Raw genomic sequence first — 22944 nt, forward strand, 5'->3', positions numbered from 1 at the left:
GACCACGTGGTCAAGTGGTTTAAGTAGAAACCCCAAAAGGCTGCCTGGTTTAATCCCCAACAATGACCCAGAAGAGGTTACCTAGTCTGTCAGTGACCACATAACACAGCAACTTTCTCAAGCCCACTTACAGTAATCCAAGTCTGCACTGGGCACCCTCACACATTCACCCTTTAAATGGCAATTTAGAGTTATGAAATATTCCAATATGTGTATCTTTGGGATGTGGGAAGAAAACCGGAGTACCCAAAGAAAAACTCAGGCAGATATTGTGAGATTGTGTAAACTTCACATGGCTACTGAGTGTGGAATTCAAACCCAAGACGCTGGATTAGTGAAGCAGCAATGATTATTGCTGTAACTACCTTAAATGTAAAGAACAAATATATATACAGTATACAGGTACATAGTGCATAATATGTAGTACATCTATAGATAGATAGATAGATAGATAGATAGATAGATAGATAGATAGATAGATAGATCTTTCTAACTCACTTATCCAGGGCAGAGTTGTGGGGAAGTGGGATCCTATCCCAGCACGAATACGGTGCAAGATAGGAACAATCTCCAGACAGGGCACTAGTCCATTGCAAAGTTAAAACAAACACACACACACACACAACAGGGTCAGTTTACCAACATCAATTCACCTAATGTGCCTATCATTTGGGCTGTGGGAGGGACCCAGACCACCTGCAGGGAACCCACAAGATCACAGAGAGAACATGCAAACTCAGGGAGCACTGGGTCACAAACCCAGGTCTCCTAGCTGCGAAGAGGCAGCGCTGTCACTGTACAATATATACTGTGAAATGATAAAACAGAAAACAAAGTGAAGGTTGGATTTCTGGCAGGAGACAAAAGAACAGCACAAATGTGCCATACAAGGTACTGCTGTTTAGCCAAAACAAAAAAGCAGAAAGCAAATGACGCATGTCCAACCATGAATAACAATGTACTGTGGTATACCTGTTTAAATAGTACTTGGACCCTCATATTGAACGGATATGTGTACTTTTGATTGCCTCATGCCTGCACCGCGGGGTCAGTCAATACTCGTATGATGGTTTGCCCCATGTCTGTGGAGGTTTTCTACTGGTTCTCCACTTTTCTTAAAAAATGTGTGGTGTTGTAGCTTAGTTGGCTTTGCGAGCGTGAACATGTGAAAATGGGCTCTGAGCACTGCCACTTGAACTTGGACCGCTGAACAATGATTTAAAAGCAAGTGCATGCACATCACCCTAGAAATACGCGATATGTATCCTAAAAGCAGGACGTAACGAAGATAAAAATGTTAACCAGGGTGTTAAATTAAACTTTATCAAGAATGGATTGTGACTGAATGCGTGGAGGCCTTGCTGCCCTTTCCATGCTGCATGTCTGAAAATGAAAATGCACGAAACTAAGCATCGGCATCCTCTCGGAGCGTGCGAGACTGAAATGGAACTACCTAGCGTGCTACTGTCTCTTTAAGAGCAGCAATCCGTCCTGCGCCTGCCCGCTGTTGTTGGGTTGTGCTAAACAAGATGGCGGCCGTTCCAGAGAACCGAGTTCTGGCCTACAGTGTTTGTAAATGGAGCTCGTACTCCTCTACCTACTTGCCAGAGTGAGTGATACTTAACGATTTTTACATTCGTGTGTGGGGTTGTTTTCCACATAGAGGACTGTATTCGTACGTTTACATTATTTGTTACCTTATTAGCGTAATGCTGTCTACACGGCCAGCTCCCATGTTAAGTTTTGGTGCTGCACAATGCATTTACAGGCTTGCATTATGACCTGAGGGTGGAAGAAAAACATTGGTTTTAACGGCAGCGCATTGGAAAAGGTATCCGTACGAAAGGTTGCAGTGGCCAGCAGGTAGTGCTCGCAGGGCTCCTCCCAGGCTTTGAAAGTAAATACGCGGTAAATCGGGCAACAGGCACTCGGTGTAAACTCTGACCGTATCAGCTGCTCATTTTGATTTTATGAGTCGCATTTCCTTGGGAATATCATTCTAAATTACCGTAGTTCTGCATTTATCAGATACACAAACTAAAGTCGCATCGGGGTTATTTAAACAACTAGGTGTCTCCAAGCATGCCAGTGCAGCGAATGCGCATCGTGCCGGTGCCCCGCGACTCTTCAGCATTCCCATTGTTGCCACCCGTTCATTTGTAGGGCAGTAGTGGTGGGCCAGGTGAGTGCCTTATTTCTCCTTGCACCTTACTTGGCAGCGCTGCTCCCAGAGTGTTACTTCGAGCATTATCACTGTAATCTATGGCTGAATCGTTTGTAGAAATGATCAATAGTGTCATTCACTGTCGGTAGCCACAGATCACTGAAAACTGTTGCGAGTGGTCATCGTTGTAGGAAGGCACAGCAAAGGCAGGAGCTCAAGATTGCCATTTAGGTGATAGGGAAGTGTTCATTGACCTCTCCCTGACGGGCGTTTACTGATGCAGCAATCTTGTTTGAGGATTCTGCATCTACTTGGTATGTGTGATTGTCCCTGACTGGGGTGGAATGCTGCCAGGAGAGGCTCCAGTCCCCAGTAGCTAAGTGGGCGAATGTGTCATGACTTGTTCACTATTTTGGTAAGCTACCCCAAGTACATAAATATTTAGTACCTAGAGTAAAGGCATGCACAGCGTTTTATCAGCTTGAGAGTATCATCACAGATGCATAATCCTTTTTGAAACTTCTTTTTATTTAAAGTGGTAAAAGTAATCTGCAGGGGACAATTCAAATTGTCTTTCCCTTTGCAGATGTAAAGTACAGGTAAAAGTATTTGAATAAGAATTTGTTCATTATTACCATATACAGTACACCCCCAAAATTCACGTGGGTTACGCTCCTAGAGCACCCGTGAATTGTGAAAAACCGCAAATTTTGGATGTGGTTAAAAAAAATTACTATTTTTATAGTTTAAACCCTAAATATGCCCCCAAAACTCTTTAATTTCAAACTCTGCTTAATACATTATCTAAAAATAAAGAATGTAAAGGTAAACATGTATACTGTGCTGCTATGTCTCCCACTGTGATAGAATGTAAAATACTGATGTTACCGTTATATGTACTGTAATTCATGCAAGTGTGTTTTCATTGCCAGAAGCCTTAGAAGGTGCAGGGCCTTTCGGTGGCATCTTGGCGCTTTAACCCTTAAACTGCCACATACTTGGGGGTTAATGCATCCTTGGATGCCAAATACTTTTTTGCTGCACTTTAAGTAAACGTCACAATTCACAAAGAAAAAGTGAAATTTTAATGGAACACTTTTTTTTTTTCATGCAAAGAGCATCACAATTACTGCAACACTGATCGTTTTACACACTGCTAATGAACTGTAAAAACTATTTTAAAAAACTACTGGAACAATATGTATAAGGTGCAACTGACGCAGTGGATGAAATTCAGTAAATCACCGAGCCAACTGTGCTTGAACTGGCTGCACTCAAGCACACAGAGGTAAGCGCCAATGCTTGCAGGCTAGTCTAGTGCAGCGGCTGAATCCCAGAAACAGGGGCTGCAGGGTGTCACGCTTGGGTCACAGAATTGCACAGAAACACAGGAGATTGTAGAGACAGGAACTTTATTCAAACACTTCAAACAAATCTGTCTCTTTCAGAAGTAAAATGAGCTCAGTATGCAGTTAGTTCTTGATTAAAGAATAAAACATCATAAGGGAGCACAATGGGAGCGGGACCCCCAACAGGAGCAGAGGATGTCTGGGGGAGGAGAGAGAAACAAAGCAATCAGCCAAAAAGGACAGGTGCTGTTCAGGCTTTTAAGAATGCTTAGCGCGAGAAGCATATCACGCAACAGAGCAGCCGCAAGTAAGCCCAGCAAGTAAGGATGCAATGTGAAAGTAGTCTATCAGCGTTTTTTAAGAGGGTTTTTTTGAGGATTGTCCATGTCTTCTAGGGGTGTGTTCAGCCCCCCTGCTCACAAGGGGCTGGCAGAGGTCATGAGCTGGCTGCTCAACAAAGTATGGCACTGACTGAGCAGCTTCTGCGTACTCGCAAATGGCACTGGGAAATGACTATAGCTGGTTGTGGCGGTTTAAGGGTTAAGAGGAACAAAACGGAAAACACAAGAACACTCAGCTGGAAATGCATCACAGTCGATCAGCAGCAAGGAGAAATGAATAACGCTGTAGCGGTCCGGTGCCGCTAAGATTTACACCGTCGAGAAGACAGCGATTTATTTATTTTTATGTTGGAGATCCCAGGGTTGCACCCAGCCTTGCCCCAACCTGCACAAACTCGCAGAGACAAAAACAAAGCAAACCGATAATCAAACAGCAAATAAAGAATGTAATGAAAACAAATGAAATAAATGAAAACAATGATACCACCCCTGTTCCCCTTACGACGATTACCCATTAAATGCAACAAAGCACAAACAAAACACACACAGTAAATCATGAAAAACGTTCATGAAAAATGGCAATGGATGAAATGTAATGATGAAAATGGATAGTCCAGAGATCTGCACGTTGAATGGGAATGTAAAGATAGTCCTACTGCTAGTTCCTGAAATGGTGAAGATGGGTGGACCGGTTCAGGAGCGCTCCTTTCTTTGCAGGATGGCCATGAATCCACATACAGTCCTCATGTACACAGGCAGACGGCAGACAATCCAGACGCCAACCACGAAACAATCCAGGACAAAATTAATAAGTACAAGTAACCCAACAGAAGGCAGACAGACAGAAACTTGAAACACAAGTTACAAAAACTTTTTTTTTGCTTTTGGTCACCGGCCCCCTTTTTAAAAGCCGCGCTGACATCCTTTGACCCCAAAGGCCCCAGCACCCTCAGTAGAAGACCAATCGGAGCTACTTCAGGAACTGCTGGGATTTGCAGTTTCAAATTCTATTGGCTACTTTCACCATCCAAAGCCGCGTTTTCCTCTACAGTTACTTCCTGTTCTCTCTACAGTACAGTATTGCCATGAAAAAAGCCATAAAAATTGCAGAGGATATTTGCGGTTTCCGCTAACAATTATTGGATAGGTTATAAGGAAAAATCCGTGAATGACTATGAATGTTTACTGTACATGTTTTGAAATGTTTCTGAGTTACAAATCACTCTTGTACATTTTGCTACAGTCTTTATCTATTTTTTGTATGCAAGCTTGCTAGTTAATGAACAAGAGCTTTGAAGCTTTTTGCACTTCTTGTCTCTTAAAAGTGTAATTGAAGCTAATTCATTCCTACTTTTTAATTTGTTCATTCATTCATTCTTGCATGCTTGGCTGTCGTGATTGGTAGTTTTAACATGCATTCCCACAAAGTATAAAGGGGAGTAACTCCAAGATTGCGTTTTTAAATTTGATGAAGTTTGAAGGATGAAGGACTTTGTTGTTGATGCTTTTCCACCTAATAAAAGTGTATATAGCAATTAGCCATAATAAAGATTTAAAGAAATAGTCAAGCTGTTATCTAATGCACAGCTACCTTTGCTACAAAACAAAGAGATACAAAGTTAAGTTCCTTTGAGTCAAGTGTACAGGTAGTGAATCTGAGCCTGTTCACCTTTCTGGTTTTGGTAGAGAGTGGTGGGAGTTACAATAATACCTGCTGTACTGAACTGTCTTTCAGATGCAGTGCTGGTTATGCACAGGAATTTACACACAAGTTTAACCAAGATCAGGAAGGGCTGTTTTTATGTTTTCTATCAAATGACCAGATTTTTCTCCCTGTCAAGTAATTTTCGCACACAACAGGTAATGTGCATATTCTTGATAAAAACCTGGTAACTTCTCCAATGAGACTACATACATTTGAAATAATTTTAGAAACCCACTTTTTTATTGGTATTGTGAAAGTTCAAAATTGTCTAAAGACAATTAAGCGCAACAAGCTTATTGGGCATAGAGTTGTACGGTATACCAGTACAGAAATGTTTTTTTTAAAATGGTGTTTTGTTACTAGAAATAAGGAGTAGTTAAGTGTTTTTTTTTTTTTACACACATATATATATATATATATATATAAAAATACTCTCAAAAATTTAATGGTAATGAGCAGACGTGAGCGAATTGCACTTTGATGTTTCCCAGTACAACCACAGTGAAAGGAAATCTTATATATTTGGATGACAAGTGGATAATACCATCCTATACGGCTGGCATGGTGTGACTTAGTAAAATACCCGATCGGTCAACAAGTTCAAGTTGTAAAGGTCCTGTGGCTAAAAACATGAAAGTGGAAAGAACCTGCAAAAAAGCAGGTAGAGCACAGTTCTTCAAAGTCTGTTCAGCCCACAGCTCCAAGAGGGATAGCTCTTGGAAATCAAAATCGACTTAGAAGCCATTCATCATCATCATTACAGTATCTATAAATACACACTCTCTTCTAATTCTTTAATTTGTGATGTCTCATAACAACACTAAAAGATCTGTGGTATTTGGAATAGTTTGGCCATTCTGTGCACCATTATATTGTTACAGAATGATTACAATCAAGTGAAGTAAATTTGTAAGTGATATGCAGTTAATTTCAGTGTATTTGATAAAATCCTGCGTCATGGATACAAATATGAAAAAGAAGGGAAACGACACAGAATCAATGGCACTGATTTGCAAAACTGAGCAGAAAGTTACGTATGAGGCTGCCCAATAAAAATGTGCATGGTTTTACGCAAAATTCTTAAAGAAGGTCTTGGATGTTTTTTAACACCGTATTTCTAAGCCATTCAGCATGCTTCTTATATTATGTCTTGTCCGTCCATGACACTTTTTTTTTTTTTAACTTGCGTCCACAAATATATTAAGCATTCTCCATCCTAGTTATAATAGACCACTCCATATTCTTTCTGTTACAGTCTAATCACCAATTCCACTACAGACACTACAAAATTGTTAATGGTATAGCATTTTATTCAATGCTGTTTCATTCCTTATCTAAAAATTTGCTTATTTAACCATATTTATTATTTTCCAACTAATTTTCTATTTTTTCTTTTCTTTTTAAAGTGCATTTGTTTTATCTTGTATAGTATAATTTCCGTTGTTAATTTTTTGTCTCTAAAGTTAACCCATCTTTTTTTTAATATTTTTTTATTTTCCATACTACCTACTAGCGTTCCATGGTATACCAGTTGTGAAAAAGTACAGAAAAACCAAAAGTTTAAAAAGGTATGGTACCAGCATTTTGGGATGTTGTTACTGGAAATAAACATCAGCGTTTCATTCACACTCCCCAATAGCTGGTGGATTAGCTAAGGAAAAATGTGTTTAGGTGTGCTGCAGACTTCATGAAGCCACGTCAAGTCTTTGTGACTTTAAGGGTCCACCACCCTTCACCATTGCTTTCATCTGATCAAGACTTCATATGAGACACCCTTTTCCTCACCGTTGCTTCTATGCATACTTTTTCCTAACAAGAGGGAAGTGGTGCATAGTGAACCAGGGAGGCTGGAATAAGTTTGGGGGTGGATGGTGTTTGTAGTTATGTTATTTGCTTCAGAATCAGTTTGGTACCAGTATTGAGATCCAAAAGCTGTTATTGATATTGAAGTCAAAATTTTAGTACCGACCCAACACATTCTTACCTTTTGTATTGTTGTACTGTGCGTAGAATCTGCTGATTCCTCTTCTTTGCACACCTGTTTTGAATTAAGCTTCCTTTCTGACTATCTTTAATATATTGCCAAATGTTTTAGTAATGCTTCATATATATGTAACAAATTTAAGTCTTTGTTAATTATTGTACCCTAAGTTCTTGTCTATAAGCCACGGCTTATCTAAGGAAAAAAGTTGTGAAAATGAAAAAATAGAATATCGGCTTATACATAAGTCCGGCTTATACATCCATCGCGGGGGTTGCGTTCCAGAGCCACCCGCGAAATAAGAATATCCGCGAAGTAGAAACCATATGTTTATATGGTTATTTTTATATTGTCATGCTTGGGTCACAGATTTGCGTAGAAACACAGGAGGTTGTAGAGAGACAGGAACGTTATTCAAACACTGCAAACAAACATTTGTCTCTTTTTCAAAAGTTTAAACTGTGCTCCATGACAAGACAGAGATGACAGTTCCGTCTCACAATTAAAAGAATGCAAACATATCTTCCTCTTCAAAGGAGTGAAGCAAACAAATCAATATGTCTGTTTGGCTTTTAAGTATGCGAAGCACCGCGGCACAAAGCTGTTGAAGGCGGCAGCTCACACCCCCTCCGTCAGGAGCAGACAAAGAGAGAGAGAGGGAGAGTTTGTTTTTCAGTCAAAAATCAATACGTGCCCTTCGAGCTTTTAAGTATGCGAAGCACTGTGCAGCATGTCTTTTCAGGAATCAGCTTTACAAAAGATAGCAACGTGAAGATAATCTTTCAGCATTTTTAGACGAGCGTCCGTATCGTCTAGGTGTGCAAACAGCCCCCCTGCTCAATCCCCATACGTCAGGATCACAGATAGTCAGCGCAAGAGAGACAGAAAAGTAAGCCGGGTAGCTTCTCAGCCATCTGCCAATAGCGTCCCTTGTATGAAATCAACTGGGCAAACCAACTGAGGAAGCATGTACCAGAAATTAAAAGACCCATTGTCCGCAGAAATCCGCGATATATATTTAAATATGCTTACATATAAAATCACAATTTAAATGACCGCTACGCGCTCGTGTTGACTCGGCGACGCCCAGAGCAGAAAGAACGCGCTCCGTCCGCTCCAACCGCGCCATGCGGGGAGTGAGAGAGACGGCAATATCTCACACTCTCTCCCCCCTTAAAGAAATGAAATGGGCGCGAGTGAGACCACTGACCTCCCTCCCTTCTATTAGTTATAGGTTATAGTACGTTCGGCTTATCCATGAGTCCGGCTTATCTATGATACGATTTTATTTTAAAAATTCGTATGATTTTTGGTCTCCGGCTAATACATGAGTCTGGCTTATAGACAAGAACTTAGGGTATTCTTTTACTGTTTCTCGCTTCCATACCATATTTGCCCTTTCTCTAGTATAGCATCTTGCACATAGTACATATTCTGTAACTTCCTTTGATTTATCCTGTATTCCTCAAAAGGCCTGCTTAAATTTAACAATGTTGGCCTTTGTTCTCACGCAAAGTCATATCCCACCATATCAGCACTTTTACATGCTCTGTTTATGTTAAGTTGTCGGTTGCCGTGGCCTTATGAGTGATGGTCAAAACATTTTAAGTTTGACCTATTAAGAAAAATAACCATACGTTTTACTTTTCAACACAATCCTTTTGAGCACTATTAATACAGTTGTTCCAAAGTTCACAAAGCTTTTTGTGATCTCTCGGATGAAATACTTTTCCTGCCTGTGCACCCACTTCTCTGTATCTGGTTTGTCCTCTTTATCATTGGCGTAGAGCATCATATGGATGTAGTCCTACAGAGTGATCAATATGCTTTACTCCTGACTAGCCAGGCCTGGTACTCTAGGTCGGTTTGGGGGTATTTTGGAATACACAGTTTTGCAGAGTATTATAGTAGGGATATTCTTGTGAAACAGAATGGTCATGGTTAATGGCTTTCTTTGACAACTTTTCATGATTAACTGTGGCAAATGCCATAGCAAATAGGCATAATATTGACTAATTATATGGCCCTTTTGAAGCCTGTAATCAGTAGGACTACCCCTCAACACCATAAAAATTGTGTGTATCGTCTTGTCATCTGATTTTGGTGTTAGGAGATTTGTACTGTTTGCATCTAGCAGTATATTAATTAAAACAAAGTAATTCTTAGAAGTGGTAAAGGAAAATAATGCCTAAATGTGACGAAAGGTAAGTAAAACTGTGTCTTACCTGACATGAAATGCAGTAAATGGAGATGGATGCCAGTATATGGCACAACTTCTGATATTTTAACTTCAGTTTTTTTTCTGACGTGTTGCAGATCAAGAGTCATACTTATTTACTTATATAGGCAAGCTTCCAAGTTGCTTCTTAAAAATAAGCAGTAGCATATTGTGAGTTAGCCAGAATTTTAAACCTTTGATATGCCTTTGGAAACTACACTTTTTCAATGATGTGCTTACAATGCACATTCTGTTCAAAATAACCCCTCCCCCCCTTTTTTCTTTCTTTTGTAGGAATATTTTGGTGGATAAACCTAATGACCAGTCTTCCAGGTGGTCCTCCGAAAGCAACTACCCTCCTCAGGTAACTAGAAAATTCTTCAGTGTTTTCACTGGAAAATCTTATAGTTCTAACATTGATAATATTTTAAATACAGTCAATCTGATTGTATCTTGTGTGTATATTGTGTCTGATTAATGAGTAGTTGTAAGGGGTTAAAATTCATTTGGTAATGGTATTAAGGTAAAGACTTTTTTGAGAAAAGTTGCAAAAGAATCATTTACAAGTGATCTTCTAGACTAAAATCGCACAGTTAAAACACAATTTAGTGGTATTTTAAGGAACATGGAATTGAAAATGTGTTATTTGCACCTTGTTAGAGCACTCATTTGTGTAATCTGAAAGTTTTTCCATAAAATGTTATTGATAGAGGAAGTACTTCTAGATCCAACTTTAAAAGACTACTCTTCTAAGTCAGGTGAGCTTTAATTTGGGAGAGAGAAGAAAGAACAAAGGCTCACCTGGGAGAAAGGAAGACGATATCTCTGTTTATTTTAATTGCCTAATTGTGGTGCAGTTTTAGAAATAAAAGGTTTTGTTTTTAGCTGAGCAAGTCATGTCTGGAGCTGGAGGCCCCTGTGCTTTCTAAATTAAAATTTAATTAGGTTTCAGTCTAATTAGCATAAAGCAAGTCAGTTGCTTGAAGTTGTATTTCAGTCCCTGGATTATGATTTGCAAACGCATGCATTCCTTACTGAAGTCAATTAAGAATCACAAACGAACCCATTCAAGATTTCGTTCAGTTAAAGTACATTTCTAGTTCTTGTTTTAAAATGCATTTCTTTTAAATGGATAACAAGACTACAGTGCCCTCCATAGGACATATACAAAAAAATTCCCTTGATTTACCCGTGTTCCAATAAAATTACAAATCAAAAAACTTAGTTTAAATTATTAAAGTTTAATTTAAGGGTATTTGTATACATTTCAGTCATACCATATAGAAATTAAATTTCGGGGTAACAAAGTTTGAACGATTTGGCATCACAGGTGTTTTCATTAGTGCATGCATAAGATACCTATGCTTGCTTCTACCTGTAGACTGCCTTTGGACTCTGTAGTTGGTACATAATATGAGGATGAGAGCTGTGCCAGTGAAAATCAAAGAAGCCATTGTAAGGCTGAAAAACAAGAATAAGTCTAACTGTTAGAGATATTGGTGAAACCTTAAGATTACGTAAATCAACTGTCTGGAATATCATTAAGAAGAATGAATATACTGGTAGGTCAGTAATTGCAAAGAGACTTGTAGGCCAAGGAAGACCTCCACTGCTGATAAGAATTCTGATTATGGTAAAGAAAAAGCCCCAAGCACCTGTCTGTCTTCAGGAGGCAGATGTGTATGTGTCAGAGACTACTATCCACAGAAGACTTCATGAACATAATTATAGAAGCCACACTACATGGTGCAAATCACTAGTTAGCAACAAAATCAGGATGGATTATAGTTTGGGAGAATTACATAAAAGAGCCTACAGCATTCTGGAAAGAGGTCTTGTGGACAGATGAGACAAAGATTAACCTGTATCAGATTGATTGCAATAGGAAAATGTTGTGATGTTGTAATATTAAAGCATTGGGTTGAAAAGGAACTGCACAAGATCTAAAGAATACACTTCATCTGTTAAACCAGTGGTCTTCTACTCTGGTCCTGGGAGGCCTGGTTTTGATATAATTACCTTCTTTTGAATTAATTTTAATTGACTTGTTCTTGAAGACTCAGACCCCTCAATTGTTTCTTTTTCCTTAATTAGCAGTCAAACAATAATGAAATATAAAATGAGCCAAAACATTACCAGCAAACTGTGTCCATCACACAATATCTGAAAATTAAAGATGAGGTCTCAGGAATGTTGATGTGCTCAGGTCCACAAAACATTTTAATAGCGCACTTAGAAAATAGAAAATCAATAATTTTGGAAATATATGCCATTGCACAATGAGAGCAGCAACATGCCATGGAATTAAAGAGTGGGTTTAATTAACAACAAGAATTGTCACTAATTAAGCAACTGGTTGCAGCGAAATTGGTTGGAGTTTTAGACCCTGACTTATTTGGTCTTCTGTTGGCTCACTCACTTCACATTTCATTTCTGTTTGGGTGTCATTTAGGGAAAGAAATGAAGCAATTCAGAGGAATGATGAAGAAATTCAGGGGAACAAATCTTTAAAAACAAGTCAATTAAAATAAAAAGAAAAGGAATTAATTAGCAGCAAAAACTGGTCACCAATTAAGAAAAGGGTTAGAATGAAAACCAGCAGCCACTGTGGCCCTCCAGGACCAAAGTTTGAGACCACTGTGTTAAACATAGTGGTAGAGGTATCAAGTCTTAGGCATGTATGGCTGCCACAAGTACTGACACATTTTCTGGAAAGAGGTCTTGTGGACAAACGAGACAAAGATTAACCTGTATCAGATTGATTGCAATAGCAAAGCGTTGAGATGAAAAGGAACTGTACAAGATCTAAAGCATACACATCATCTGTTAAACATGGTTGTGGAGGTGTTAAGTCTTGGGCATGTGTGGCTCCCACAGGTACTGGCACATTTATATTCATTGATAATGTAATCGCCAATGGCAGTTGCACAGTCACTTATATGCCTCCATTTAATGGCACTTCGTCGTACAACAAGAAAATTATCCCAAACTTTCTGCTGTGGTAACACAGGAGTTTTTTAGAACTAAAAAACAGAATATTCTTGAAAGCCCAAGCCAGTCCCCATATTTAAATCCAGTTGAGCATGCCTTCCATATGCTGAAGAAATAACTTTAGGGAACAAGTCTCCAAGACAGGCAGGAGCTGAAGATGGATGCATTAAAGGCATGGCAGAACATCATCAAAAAAGATACTCAGCACCTGTTGATGTTATGAATTGCTGACTTCAAGCAATATTTGCATGCAAGGGATATGCAACAAGATACTAATATGACTGCTTTAATATACCTGCCATTGCTATGTCATAAACATTATGGTGCCTTGAAATGGGGGGAACATGTGTGAAAAGTTATGTAATTTTTATGTGGTGAGACCAAAATGTATGGTAATCCCCCTAAACTAAAGTCTGCAATGTGCACTTTAAGAAAGACTGAGTTGTTTGATTTGTAATTTTATACTGTGGAGCAGAGGGGTAAATCAAGGAAAAATGTCTTTGTCCCAAACTTTATGGTGGGAACTGTCTGAGTTGCCCGGCTGCAAAATCAGTACTTGCTGTGCTGGTAATTGTTATAAAATAAACACCTGCATACACAATAGACTTTTTTTTAAACAAGAAAAAGCACAGATTTGCAAATTACATAATTTGGAACTGTTACAAATGATGTTAAATCCTAAAAGAGTAAGCGTATAATATACATATTCACATTTATTAAGATCAGTAATTAGCATGGTAATGAATCAAGCGCTTTGTCTTTATATAAAATGCTTACTGACTGACAGATGCAGAACACACAATGGAAACTCAAATATAAGTGAGGAGATATTAAACAGAAATGTTGGGAAAATCATTGTTTGAATTGTTTCTTTGTAGCACAGATATTCATGAAATTGCTACCGTTTTGAAAAGGAAAAATAAAACTTTTTTTTTGTATAGAAAATGTGTGTACATATATAAATTATGGGCTGATCTTCAGTCTTTAAAATGTGTTCAAAACCTATCCAGAAATATCAAATATTCCATTTTGGTTCAAAATAATCGCAGTATCATTTTAAGTCTATGTCACCCAGCCCTAAACTTACTATATAAAATGCAGTTATAATGCTAAGTATACCAGTAATGGATGCTTACCCAAGGCCATAAAACAGCACATATAAACAACTGCAGTATAATTCTAATGAAATGAAGCACTGTAGATGGGAACTAAAACGTGTCATGTCATTCTGTTCATTTAAACCTGAAGTTTGCACCATAGTAAGCCTAAAGATACCAAGGACTCCTCCACGTAATAGCCAATTATTGTAATCACTGTGCTCTGGGTGTTTTTCAATCTCTGATTTTGTACATTTTAAATCAGTAATTATATGTTGTGTAGATATAAAGTAACAAGAAACTGAGTGCTTTAAAGGAATGTGTTTTAAAATTCCTTTTGTGTTCCGTGATGCAGTATCTGATGGTCGAAGTTTTACCAACATAGTAAAGAGGGCAAGAACAAACCAGTAAGTACACCACCCCTTTAGTGCTACAGTTAGAGTAATGATTTAATGTGATAGAGCCAGAGAGGGAGTTATAGTAAGGTCACCCTTAAGGATATTTGAACAATACCTGCAGTGCAAGGAAGGAAAATGATCTGTTTTTAATGATAGTACAGTACTACAGACAGGCACAGGAAAAGCTTTCTGGAGATGGTTTAATGTGGAGTCCCTAATATTCCTTCCACAGGGAAGTGCAAATAGTAGAGGTTCTGAAAAAAATGGGATTAAGGTGAAGAATGTGCCAATATAACACAGAGGATCCAACTAGCCTATGTAGAAAATATAAAATTACAAAGAAGTCTACTGATTTTAGTTTTTTTTTATTGTGCAGTAGAAAGTAAATCTTTATGCATGAACAATGCAATTTTTGCATTCTTTTCAAAACGCACATATTGGGATAAACCCTCTGCTGAAACCGTGCTTTCATTTCAGTAGCCTGATAAAATCATATCAGTCCGAGTACATATGACATAACCTAAACAACTGTGAAACAGGTAAATTATTTATTAAAGATCTAGCATGAAAGCTAGACAGATGCAATAAAGTATTATAGTTGGTGGGTTTTCTAAGTAGTGAGAATGTCCCAACACTGACCTTGCCTCCACTTCTACCTTCCAGATAAAAAAAAAATCATCTATATAGGGCAGGGATATCGAACTCCACTCCTGGAGGGCCACAGTGGCTGCAGGTTTTCATTCCAATCATCTTAATTGGTGACCTGTTTTTGCTGCTAAGTAACTTTTTTTCTTTAGTTTTAATTAACTTTTGACTCGGGGCCCCTTAGCTCTTAGCCAAAAAATAATAAGGCACAAAACATGCCGCCACACGACCAGCTCACCTGTGTCCAACACACAAAATCTGAAAATAAAGAACAGTTAAGATCTCAGTAAGATTGATCTCACAGCTCATCAAAACATTTTGACAATATTCTTGTTCACTTGGACTAGATGTAGTCACCAATCGTGACTCCTGTATATTAATGAAAAAAATGCTTATTGAAGATAAAATTCCATTTTAATGCATAATTTGTGCATTGTACTATAAATTCTATATTAGCAGCTACATTTTAAAGAGAATATGTAAAGAATGTCACTTCCCACATTAGAGAAATTCAGTCTCCTAAGGAAAAGGAGCCAGCTCTTCTCTTCCTTATATAGTTCCTTTGTGTTCCAAGGCCAGTCCAGCTTGTCATTAATGTGGGCCACGTCTACATCCACTCCTTCATTACACTCCTTGAATAGTGCCCGGACATAGAGGCTGTTTGGTGCAGTGAAAGTCAATAACCAGTTCCTTGGTTTTGATGATGTTAAGATGCAGTTGTTGTTGCACCAAGAAACAAACTTTTCCACCTGACTCCTATACTCTGTCTCATTCCCTTTATCAATACACCCCATATGTGCAGAATCATCTGAGAATTTCTGCAAGTGACTTGACTTGGTGTTATTATAGTCTGAGATGTACAAAGTGAAGTGAAAAGGAGACCGGACTGTTCCTTGTGGTGCTGCATTGTGGCTCATATCTGTATCAGAAACACTGTCCTTGATTCTCACAAATTGTAGTGCAGGATACCATTGGCTCATCCATCTGCATATCTCAGAGTTAACCCGTTGACAGGGATGGCTGGATAGTCCTGAAGGCACTGGAGAGATCAAAAAACGTAATCCTCACAGTATTGCCAGTTTTATCCAGGTAAGAATAAGCCCTGTGGAGCAGAAATATAATTGCATCCTCCAATCCAGTCTTTGTTCGAAAGGCAAACTGCAGTGGTCCAGGCAGTTCACCACAATAGGGCTTGTATAGTCCAGGACTAGCCTCTCATAGGTCTTCATGATGTGAAAAGTAAATGCCAGTGGTCTATAGTCATTTGATGAAGATGTGACTGCTTTGTTTATAACAGAAATGATGCAGGAAGTTTTCTACCGATGTGGCACTTTCTGAAAACAGAAAGACAGGTTACAGAGGACACCACAAAGTTAGTCAGCATAGTTCTTAAGAACTCAGACTCAGCTAGGCTCAACTTCCTCACTATTCTGGTGGTAACAGGTTTCCATCTAATAACTGGCTTATAGCCGGGAATAAGATGAATCAGGTTGTGGTCAGATTTGCCTAAAGGAGCAAGTAGATTACGCTGAAAGGCATCTTTAACATTTGAATACAGCAGGTCCAGCTTATTTACTCGAATGGAATAAGTCACAAACTGATAGAAATTTGTCATCATTTATTCCAAAGTCACAAGGGTGGAGTCGCCACATATTATAACTGCAGAGTCAGAATGAATGATCATTAAAGTGTTGGATACAAAATGAATTGTTTCCGTAGCTAGGTCCCCGTTTGTAGAGGAAGAAGTGAAAATATTAATAAGGATAATGAAATTTATCTCCCTGGGCAAATAACGTGGACAAATTCAGACAGCCAGAATTTCAATGTCTGAGTTACAAACTATAGTCTTAACTGTAATATTATCCCTTTTACACCATTCCTCGTTCACATAGATGACCAGTCCCCCACCTGTCTTTTTTCCACACCACACTTGGGTCTCTGTCTACTTGAATAAGAAATAAGAGATTCGTCCAGCTATACTTATATGCTCCATGGTCCGCTGTAAGTGCAGATAGTTAATCCATCTTATTTGACAACATTGCCCATTGCAATAGATCATGTGCCAGTTCTAAAACCTTTTCGCTTTGCTTTTACTCTTGTCAGCTTGTCTTCCTCTCTGTCTATAGACAATTTGTCTATGGACAAATGGCTCCTGCAGTAAAGGATGCAATTGCATTACAAGTAGCTGATTACAGGAGTATTTAATATACCACTGCCTTAACTTTCTCAGTGTCTGTTACTGTTTCAGGTATTGTAGATATAAGGAAGCCTTTGGGTCGTCTTTGCAATTTCATCAAAGTTTGCAGCATGATCTAAGTGCAGTCTTGACAATTAAAGTCCATTTAAAGATCAATTGTAATTTTAAATAAGATTATGTAGTAAATAAGTTCAGGGAGAAAAAGAAAAACGGAAATACACAGCTTCTGTAAAAAGTCTGGTGCTTACACCGTGCCCAGAAGTTTTAGGATGTATCATATTTTTAGGTATTTTAGGTAAAAGGTAGAATATTGAAATGTGAGAAATTGTCAATTTATGTTCATCTCATAAGCTTTATTAACAGTAGAAGTGATCAAGGAGAAGATGCCCAACAAATAATACATAACATTATTATGCTTGTCAGAGTATCAACTGTCATTTTTTTCCCTTTAGTCTATCAATTTGTTTATTTTGTAATCAATTTTTTTCCTTTCAAATATTTGTATGTGAGTTACTATGTCTCTTTTTTCATTATACATGTATTCACTTGTTTGTTTATATGTATAATTTGTAATTTGTCTTATTATCTTAAATATTGATTTTGTTTACCTTGTAGAATTGTCTGTGCAATCTTATGGTCATTTTTGATAGATCATTTAGAATCTGTCATTATATGAATTCTTTGTAATTAATATTTGTATATTTTAATTATTTTGATTGAATATATTTTTTGATTTTTAAGATTCTTGGCAGTTGGTTGTGTTTTGTGGTGATCACAGTTGCTTTGAAAGTATATCCTTTTTTCTTTTTGGTTTTTTACTTTTACATGCATCTTATATTTTGCAGTTTCCTGCTTATCCTCAACATATTTTTGTGTTATTGAATATAAGCAAGTAATTTATTTCTACATATGGACGGGTTATACATTGATTTTGAGTTCGAAAAATCTACATTAGTCAATAGCAGAATTGTAAAAGATTTTATTTGTCCAGTAGTAGTTATTGATTGAAAAAATTTGTGTTACATTGAGAGAGATTTTATGGATTGAACTTCTTTCCAGTCTTGCTCTATGAGTCAGCAGGTAGACTGACTTTTTTTGTGGGGAGAAATGTGCTTTGCATTTACACATGCTACTTAAATTTTATGTGACATGATTAACTTTTTTGAGGTTTTACACTGATCACTTTTATGTGTCTTGCATTTATTTAACTTAAATAATTTTTGATGGCTCTGTATGTTCCTCTACTGCCACTTGAAACCATATTAATTCTGAAGGGGTAGAACTATAAATATTTACTACAGTCTTAAATGTTTTAAACTGGTTGTAGAATAAGCTTTCAACTTGTAATGCGAGAGTGTATGAAAACTACTTGTATTTATTTTTTTGCAGTACCTGATTCTAAAACTGGAAAGACCTGCGATAGCACAGAGCATAACCTTTGGAAAGTATGAGAAAACACATGTCTGCAATCTTAAGAAATTTAAAGTTTTCGGAGGAATGAGTGAGGAAAATATGACAGAAATTTTATCCAGGTAAGTAAAATTAATACCAGCTTTTGTAAAGCAAATTGTATACTGAAGTTTCACTTTTTTGTATTTTAACATTTGTTTCTCTTGAATTTGAAGTATACAACAGTTTTTTTTAAACTGAGATCCACTGTTGTAGTTGTCCACAAACTACATTTTCTGCAGTATATGACATTTGCTAATTTTTATGAATAGGACACTAAATGTTAGGCTTACATTTGAAGCATAATGTAGATGTTTCACTAGTATAAACCTCAGTATTTGTTTAATATGTTTTTGAGATCAAATCTTTACAAAAAAGACACATACCAGTGAAGTTAAGCCTTGACGAAAGGGAAACTAGAACACCTTTGTACAATTTACAAGAACAAAGTTATCCTCCCTTACCTTGTTTATTAATTAAAAATATCCTTTACAATTTTACTTGAAAAGCTTTCTAAGTAAAATTAACTGTACATGAATAACATGCTTACATTTTTTTTTATCTTTCTGCTGCTGTCAAGAAGAGATTAATATTTTTATAATTAGGAGGCAAGCGAGTGATGGCACAAATAGGTTGAGATTGCAAATTGCTGTCCATAAGACATTCCTAAAACATGATTTGTTACATTGCCTAGAAAGTGTGATAACTTATAATGAGGGTGGGTTACCTGTTACCAGTGTTAGCAAATATTAGGAGTGGCTGCAAACTAAATCGCTGTCTTCATTCCAGTAGCACTTAATTTGTGCACAACTTCACTTCATTAATTTTCCCGACTCTGAAGCACTTATGAGGCATTGTCAAATGTTGTATGAAACTGATTTGACAGACACTGAAATTCTAGGAGCAGTATGACCTTTTCATATAATGCAGTGTTAACCACCCAGAAACATCAATGTTTGGTGGAAGGACAAGTACAAATAATTTCAGTGCATATCAGAAACATCCAGGAACTTGTCCGGGTTGCATGCTAAAATGAGGCGGGCCACAAATTGAGAACCCCTGGAATGATGTATGTAATAAAGTTTTTAGATTTATTCTGGTTTATTTCTTAAACAAGGTGGGTATTATAAGTTGTCTACAGCAAGTCCATGTATTGTATTGGTAGTATAGATGATAATGAAAGCATGGTTATAGTTTGCAAGGCATTAAAGGAAAAAATGTAAATTTATGATGAGAAGTAGTACAGTCTGAGAATTTTAAACTAAAAAAATTATGTCATAATAACAATTGTAACATGATTATGCCATTTTACATTTAAAAAGATACTCTGTTATTCCCCATTCTCTTACTGACTATATATGTGGAAGAATTTTGTTTTGTTTTGCATTTGTCACATTTTTATTTTGCAGTTTGTTTATAAAAGATTTCTCTTACTTTTTTACATCTTAAACCTTGTAATTTCACAATTCATGAAATGGTAATGTCTCCACATGAATATATACATATGCTCCTTTTATCAGCCTCTAATAAGTTTAAAAAATTATAACCATATCCACTTTTAGGCTTTTGTCTCCACTTCATTTTTTTTTTTTTTGGTGATACATGGTAAGGACAGGGTGATAATGCAATGTCAAGAATTATTTAATTCTGTAATGGTAGTTGTCTGGTGGATTCTTTTCCATTGAAGGATAAGTTCAGCATTTTATAAGTCCAAAGTTATTCTTCTCAATCATAATATATTTTAACTTACTACATAAAATTGTGTTCTAAATTGAAATGTGTTTAAAACTTTTAAAAATTTATTTATTTTTCCATCTTAAAATAGGGCTGTATTGAACCCAGCATCCATACATGATGGAAAAATCCTAAAAACCTACCAAATATGTCCACTTTGAAGCAGTAAAGGTTTTGAATAAAAATTTGCCATCAGTGCTGGTGGCATGCTTGTGATAACAGAAAGAAACTAGACATATTTTATCTGAAATTCTTTGTCCTGCTTGTTTGTTTGCTTGTAGCAGACCCCCCACCCCCGATTATAGTCTGTATAGTTATTTTTACATAAAAAGAGAAGTGCTTGCTGCATGAGAGTGTAATGAAAAGAATACATATGAGTTTCTATATACTTTATACACTTAATTAATTACTGCATGAGTCACTCTTGCTGATGATAAAGTAATAAAAAAACTTAGCAGAGTTCTTTTCAGTGAGAAAATTCATGATCCAGATGCCTATCAGTCTGTAAATATTTGTAGACTCCATTCAGAACAGAGCTCTTTGATGCATGATTGACAGCCCACTCTGTCTATGTTAACTCATCTGTACTGAATTTGCTAAACTTTAACATGATCAAACTTATGTGAATTGGCACTGCTAAATTGACACTAATGTGTGTACGTTCACCTTCATTTGACTGGCACCCTTTCCAGGGATTAATTCTGTCTTGTGTCCCACACTTGCTTGTCTTAAAATGACATGGATATGGTGTTTTGCAATATGTTCATAAGCTTAACATGCAAATCAATTCTTGATAATGGTTTTGGTTTGAAAAATGGGCGTATTTGGTAAGTTTTAAGCCTTTTTCTATCATGGACTCTGGATTCCATAGAGCCCCATAGTAAGCTCCAAGAACAGAGAAAGTACATACAGTCATGTGATGATTTATGGCTGAACAATTTGAAGCCATTCAAATTTATGGCTGAGGACCATATGAAAACAATAAGGTAATTTTCTAGAAATTACCAAAACCAACCACTCTAGGCCTTTTGTTTATCACATACATGCGCCAGCACTGCCAGTCATAGAATGATGCAAACTGCCTAGAACCAGTGAGAGAAGTGATGGGAGTTGCAGACGTAGCAGTCGCTCAGCTGTCTTACTTCCTGTACTGATGCTGTAGTCAAGAAATGGGCATAAACTAATCATAAGTTAAAATATATATCATTGTGCTCACAGATTTCCAGTCTTCGAGGCACTGATTGGCCATAGCACGGAGTAGTTTTTTTTAAGCTGGTACTTTGTCTTTTTTGTTTACAACATGTGTAGATGGTTTGCACTTTTTTCTTCCACCTAGAAGATAGAAACAACTTGTAAATAGTAATAAATCTCTCATTATTTCACAGAGTCTATTATGTTTTCTGACTCTTTGATGGCCCTTTAAGTTTTGTTTTGATCATGCAAGGAAATTTGTATGGCCTTATCACCTCACCAAATTGCCAGCTGATAGCCACCTTTGTTTTCCAAATGTGTCAATTAGTGGCACTCACCCATGTATCCACTTCAGCCAGCTGTTTGCCCCTCCAGACATTTACACTCAATGTTTACCACTGGCAGCTCGATTCCTTTCCCATTCAGCTCAAGTCTGCATTGAAGATTTTATATAGCAAATACTTGTAAGTAATTATATTGGAAATGATGTATCATTTGACATACTGTACATTTCATGTATTTTCCACGTCTACAACGATCTGTACAAATGTACGACAAAACAAGAAATGTTAGGTCTTGTAGACCCAAAGCAAATGTGTGTGTTTACTCTATCAAGCTTAAGTCACATTTGTGTAATTATAACAGCATTGATAAGTAATTGGTCTTTTTAGCGCCAACTTGTACAAGTACCATACATTTACACCAATTGTTACTAATTCAGATCAAAAGTCACAATCATTCACAGCAAGCCACATTGTTTTGTTACTGTGAATGTGAAGTCAAATATCATTTTCAAATTAAGATGTGTGTTTGTGTGTTTCATTTTCAGCCTGTTAAATTCATTATAATAAAAACATACTTTTGATCTTTTTTAATGTATATATCAAGCTTATGTCACATGAGGGTAATTATGATGGCAATGATAAATAATTTGTCTTTTACAAGTATCATACATTTACACAAACTGTTACAGACTTGGATCAAATGCATGTTTTTATTACATCAAGTATGTCTGTTTGAAAATGAAACACGCAAGCACACACATGAATACAAACATATTTATTTTGTACCAGCTGATATTAGGACTTCCCAGTCTTTACACATTCACAGTGACATGTCATCTGAACAATTTCTTTTCATTCAGTTTTATTCTTGGGTAAAACTGAAATTGCTTCGTTACCGTGAATGTGAAGTATAAATATTGTTTTCAAATTAAGACATGACATACCAAATAAACACTTTCACAAAGGGTATGACGAAACAAGTGTGCTTTTATTCAAGAATAAAACAATTAAAAAAATAGTTCAAATGACACGTTGCTGAATGTGTACAGATTGGGAAGAACAAATAGCATTTCCAAATAAAGACGTTTTTATGCGTGTGTGTTTCTTATTCAGTCAGTCATATTGGATATAATAAATGCATTTCTGTTGAGTAACAGTCTGTGTAGGTTTGTTGCTGTTCCAATAAGGACATACGATTTA

At 37.0% G+C, this 22944-nt stretch overlaps 1 protein-coding gene across 1 annotated transcript in view; it reads left to right on the forward strand.

Annotated features, from left to right (window-relative positions):
- The first annotated feature begins 1510 nt into the window (after positions 1–1510).
- Positions 1511–22944, forward strand: part of mkln1 (muskelin 1, intracellular mediator containing kelch motifs) — an 89752-nt gene continuing 68318 nt past the window's right edge. The window contains exons 1-3 of the mRNA XM_028814334.2: positions 1511–1609; positions 10053–10122; positions 18476–18618. Of these exons, the coding sequence (XP_028670167.1) occupies positions 1530–1609; positions 10053–10122; positions 18476–18618 (293 nt within the window). The 5' untranslated portion in view covers positions 1511–1529. The remainder of the gene's footprint in view (positions 1610–10052; positions 10123–18475; positions 18619–22944) is intronic.

This window comes from Erpetoichthys calabaricus, chromosome 1, assembly GCF_900747795.2.
Source record: "Erpetoichthys calabaricus chromosome 1, fErpCal1.3, whole genome shotgun sequence".
Lineage (NCBI taxonomy): Eukaryota > Metazoa > Chordata > Cladistia > Polypteriformes > Polypteridae > Erpetoichthys > Erpetoichthys calabaricus.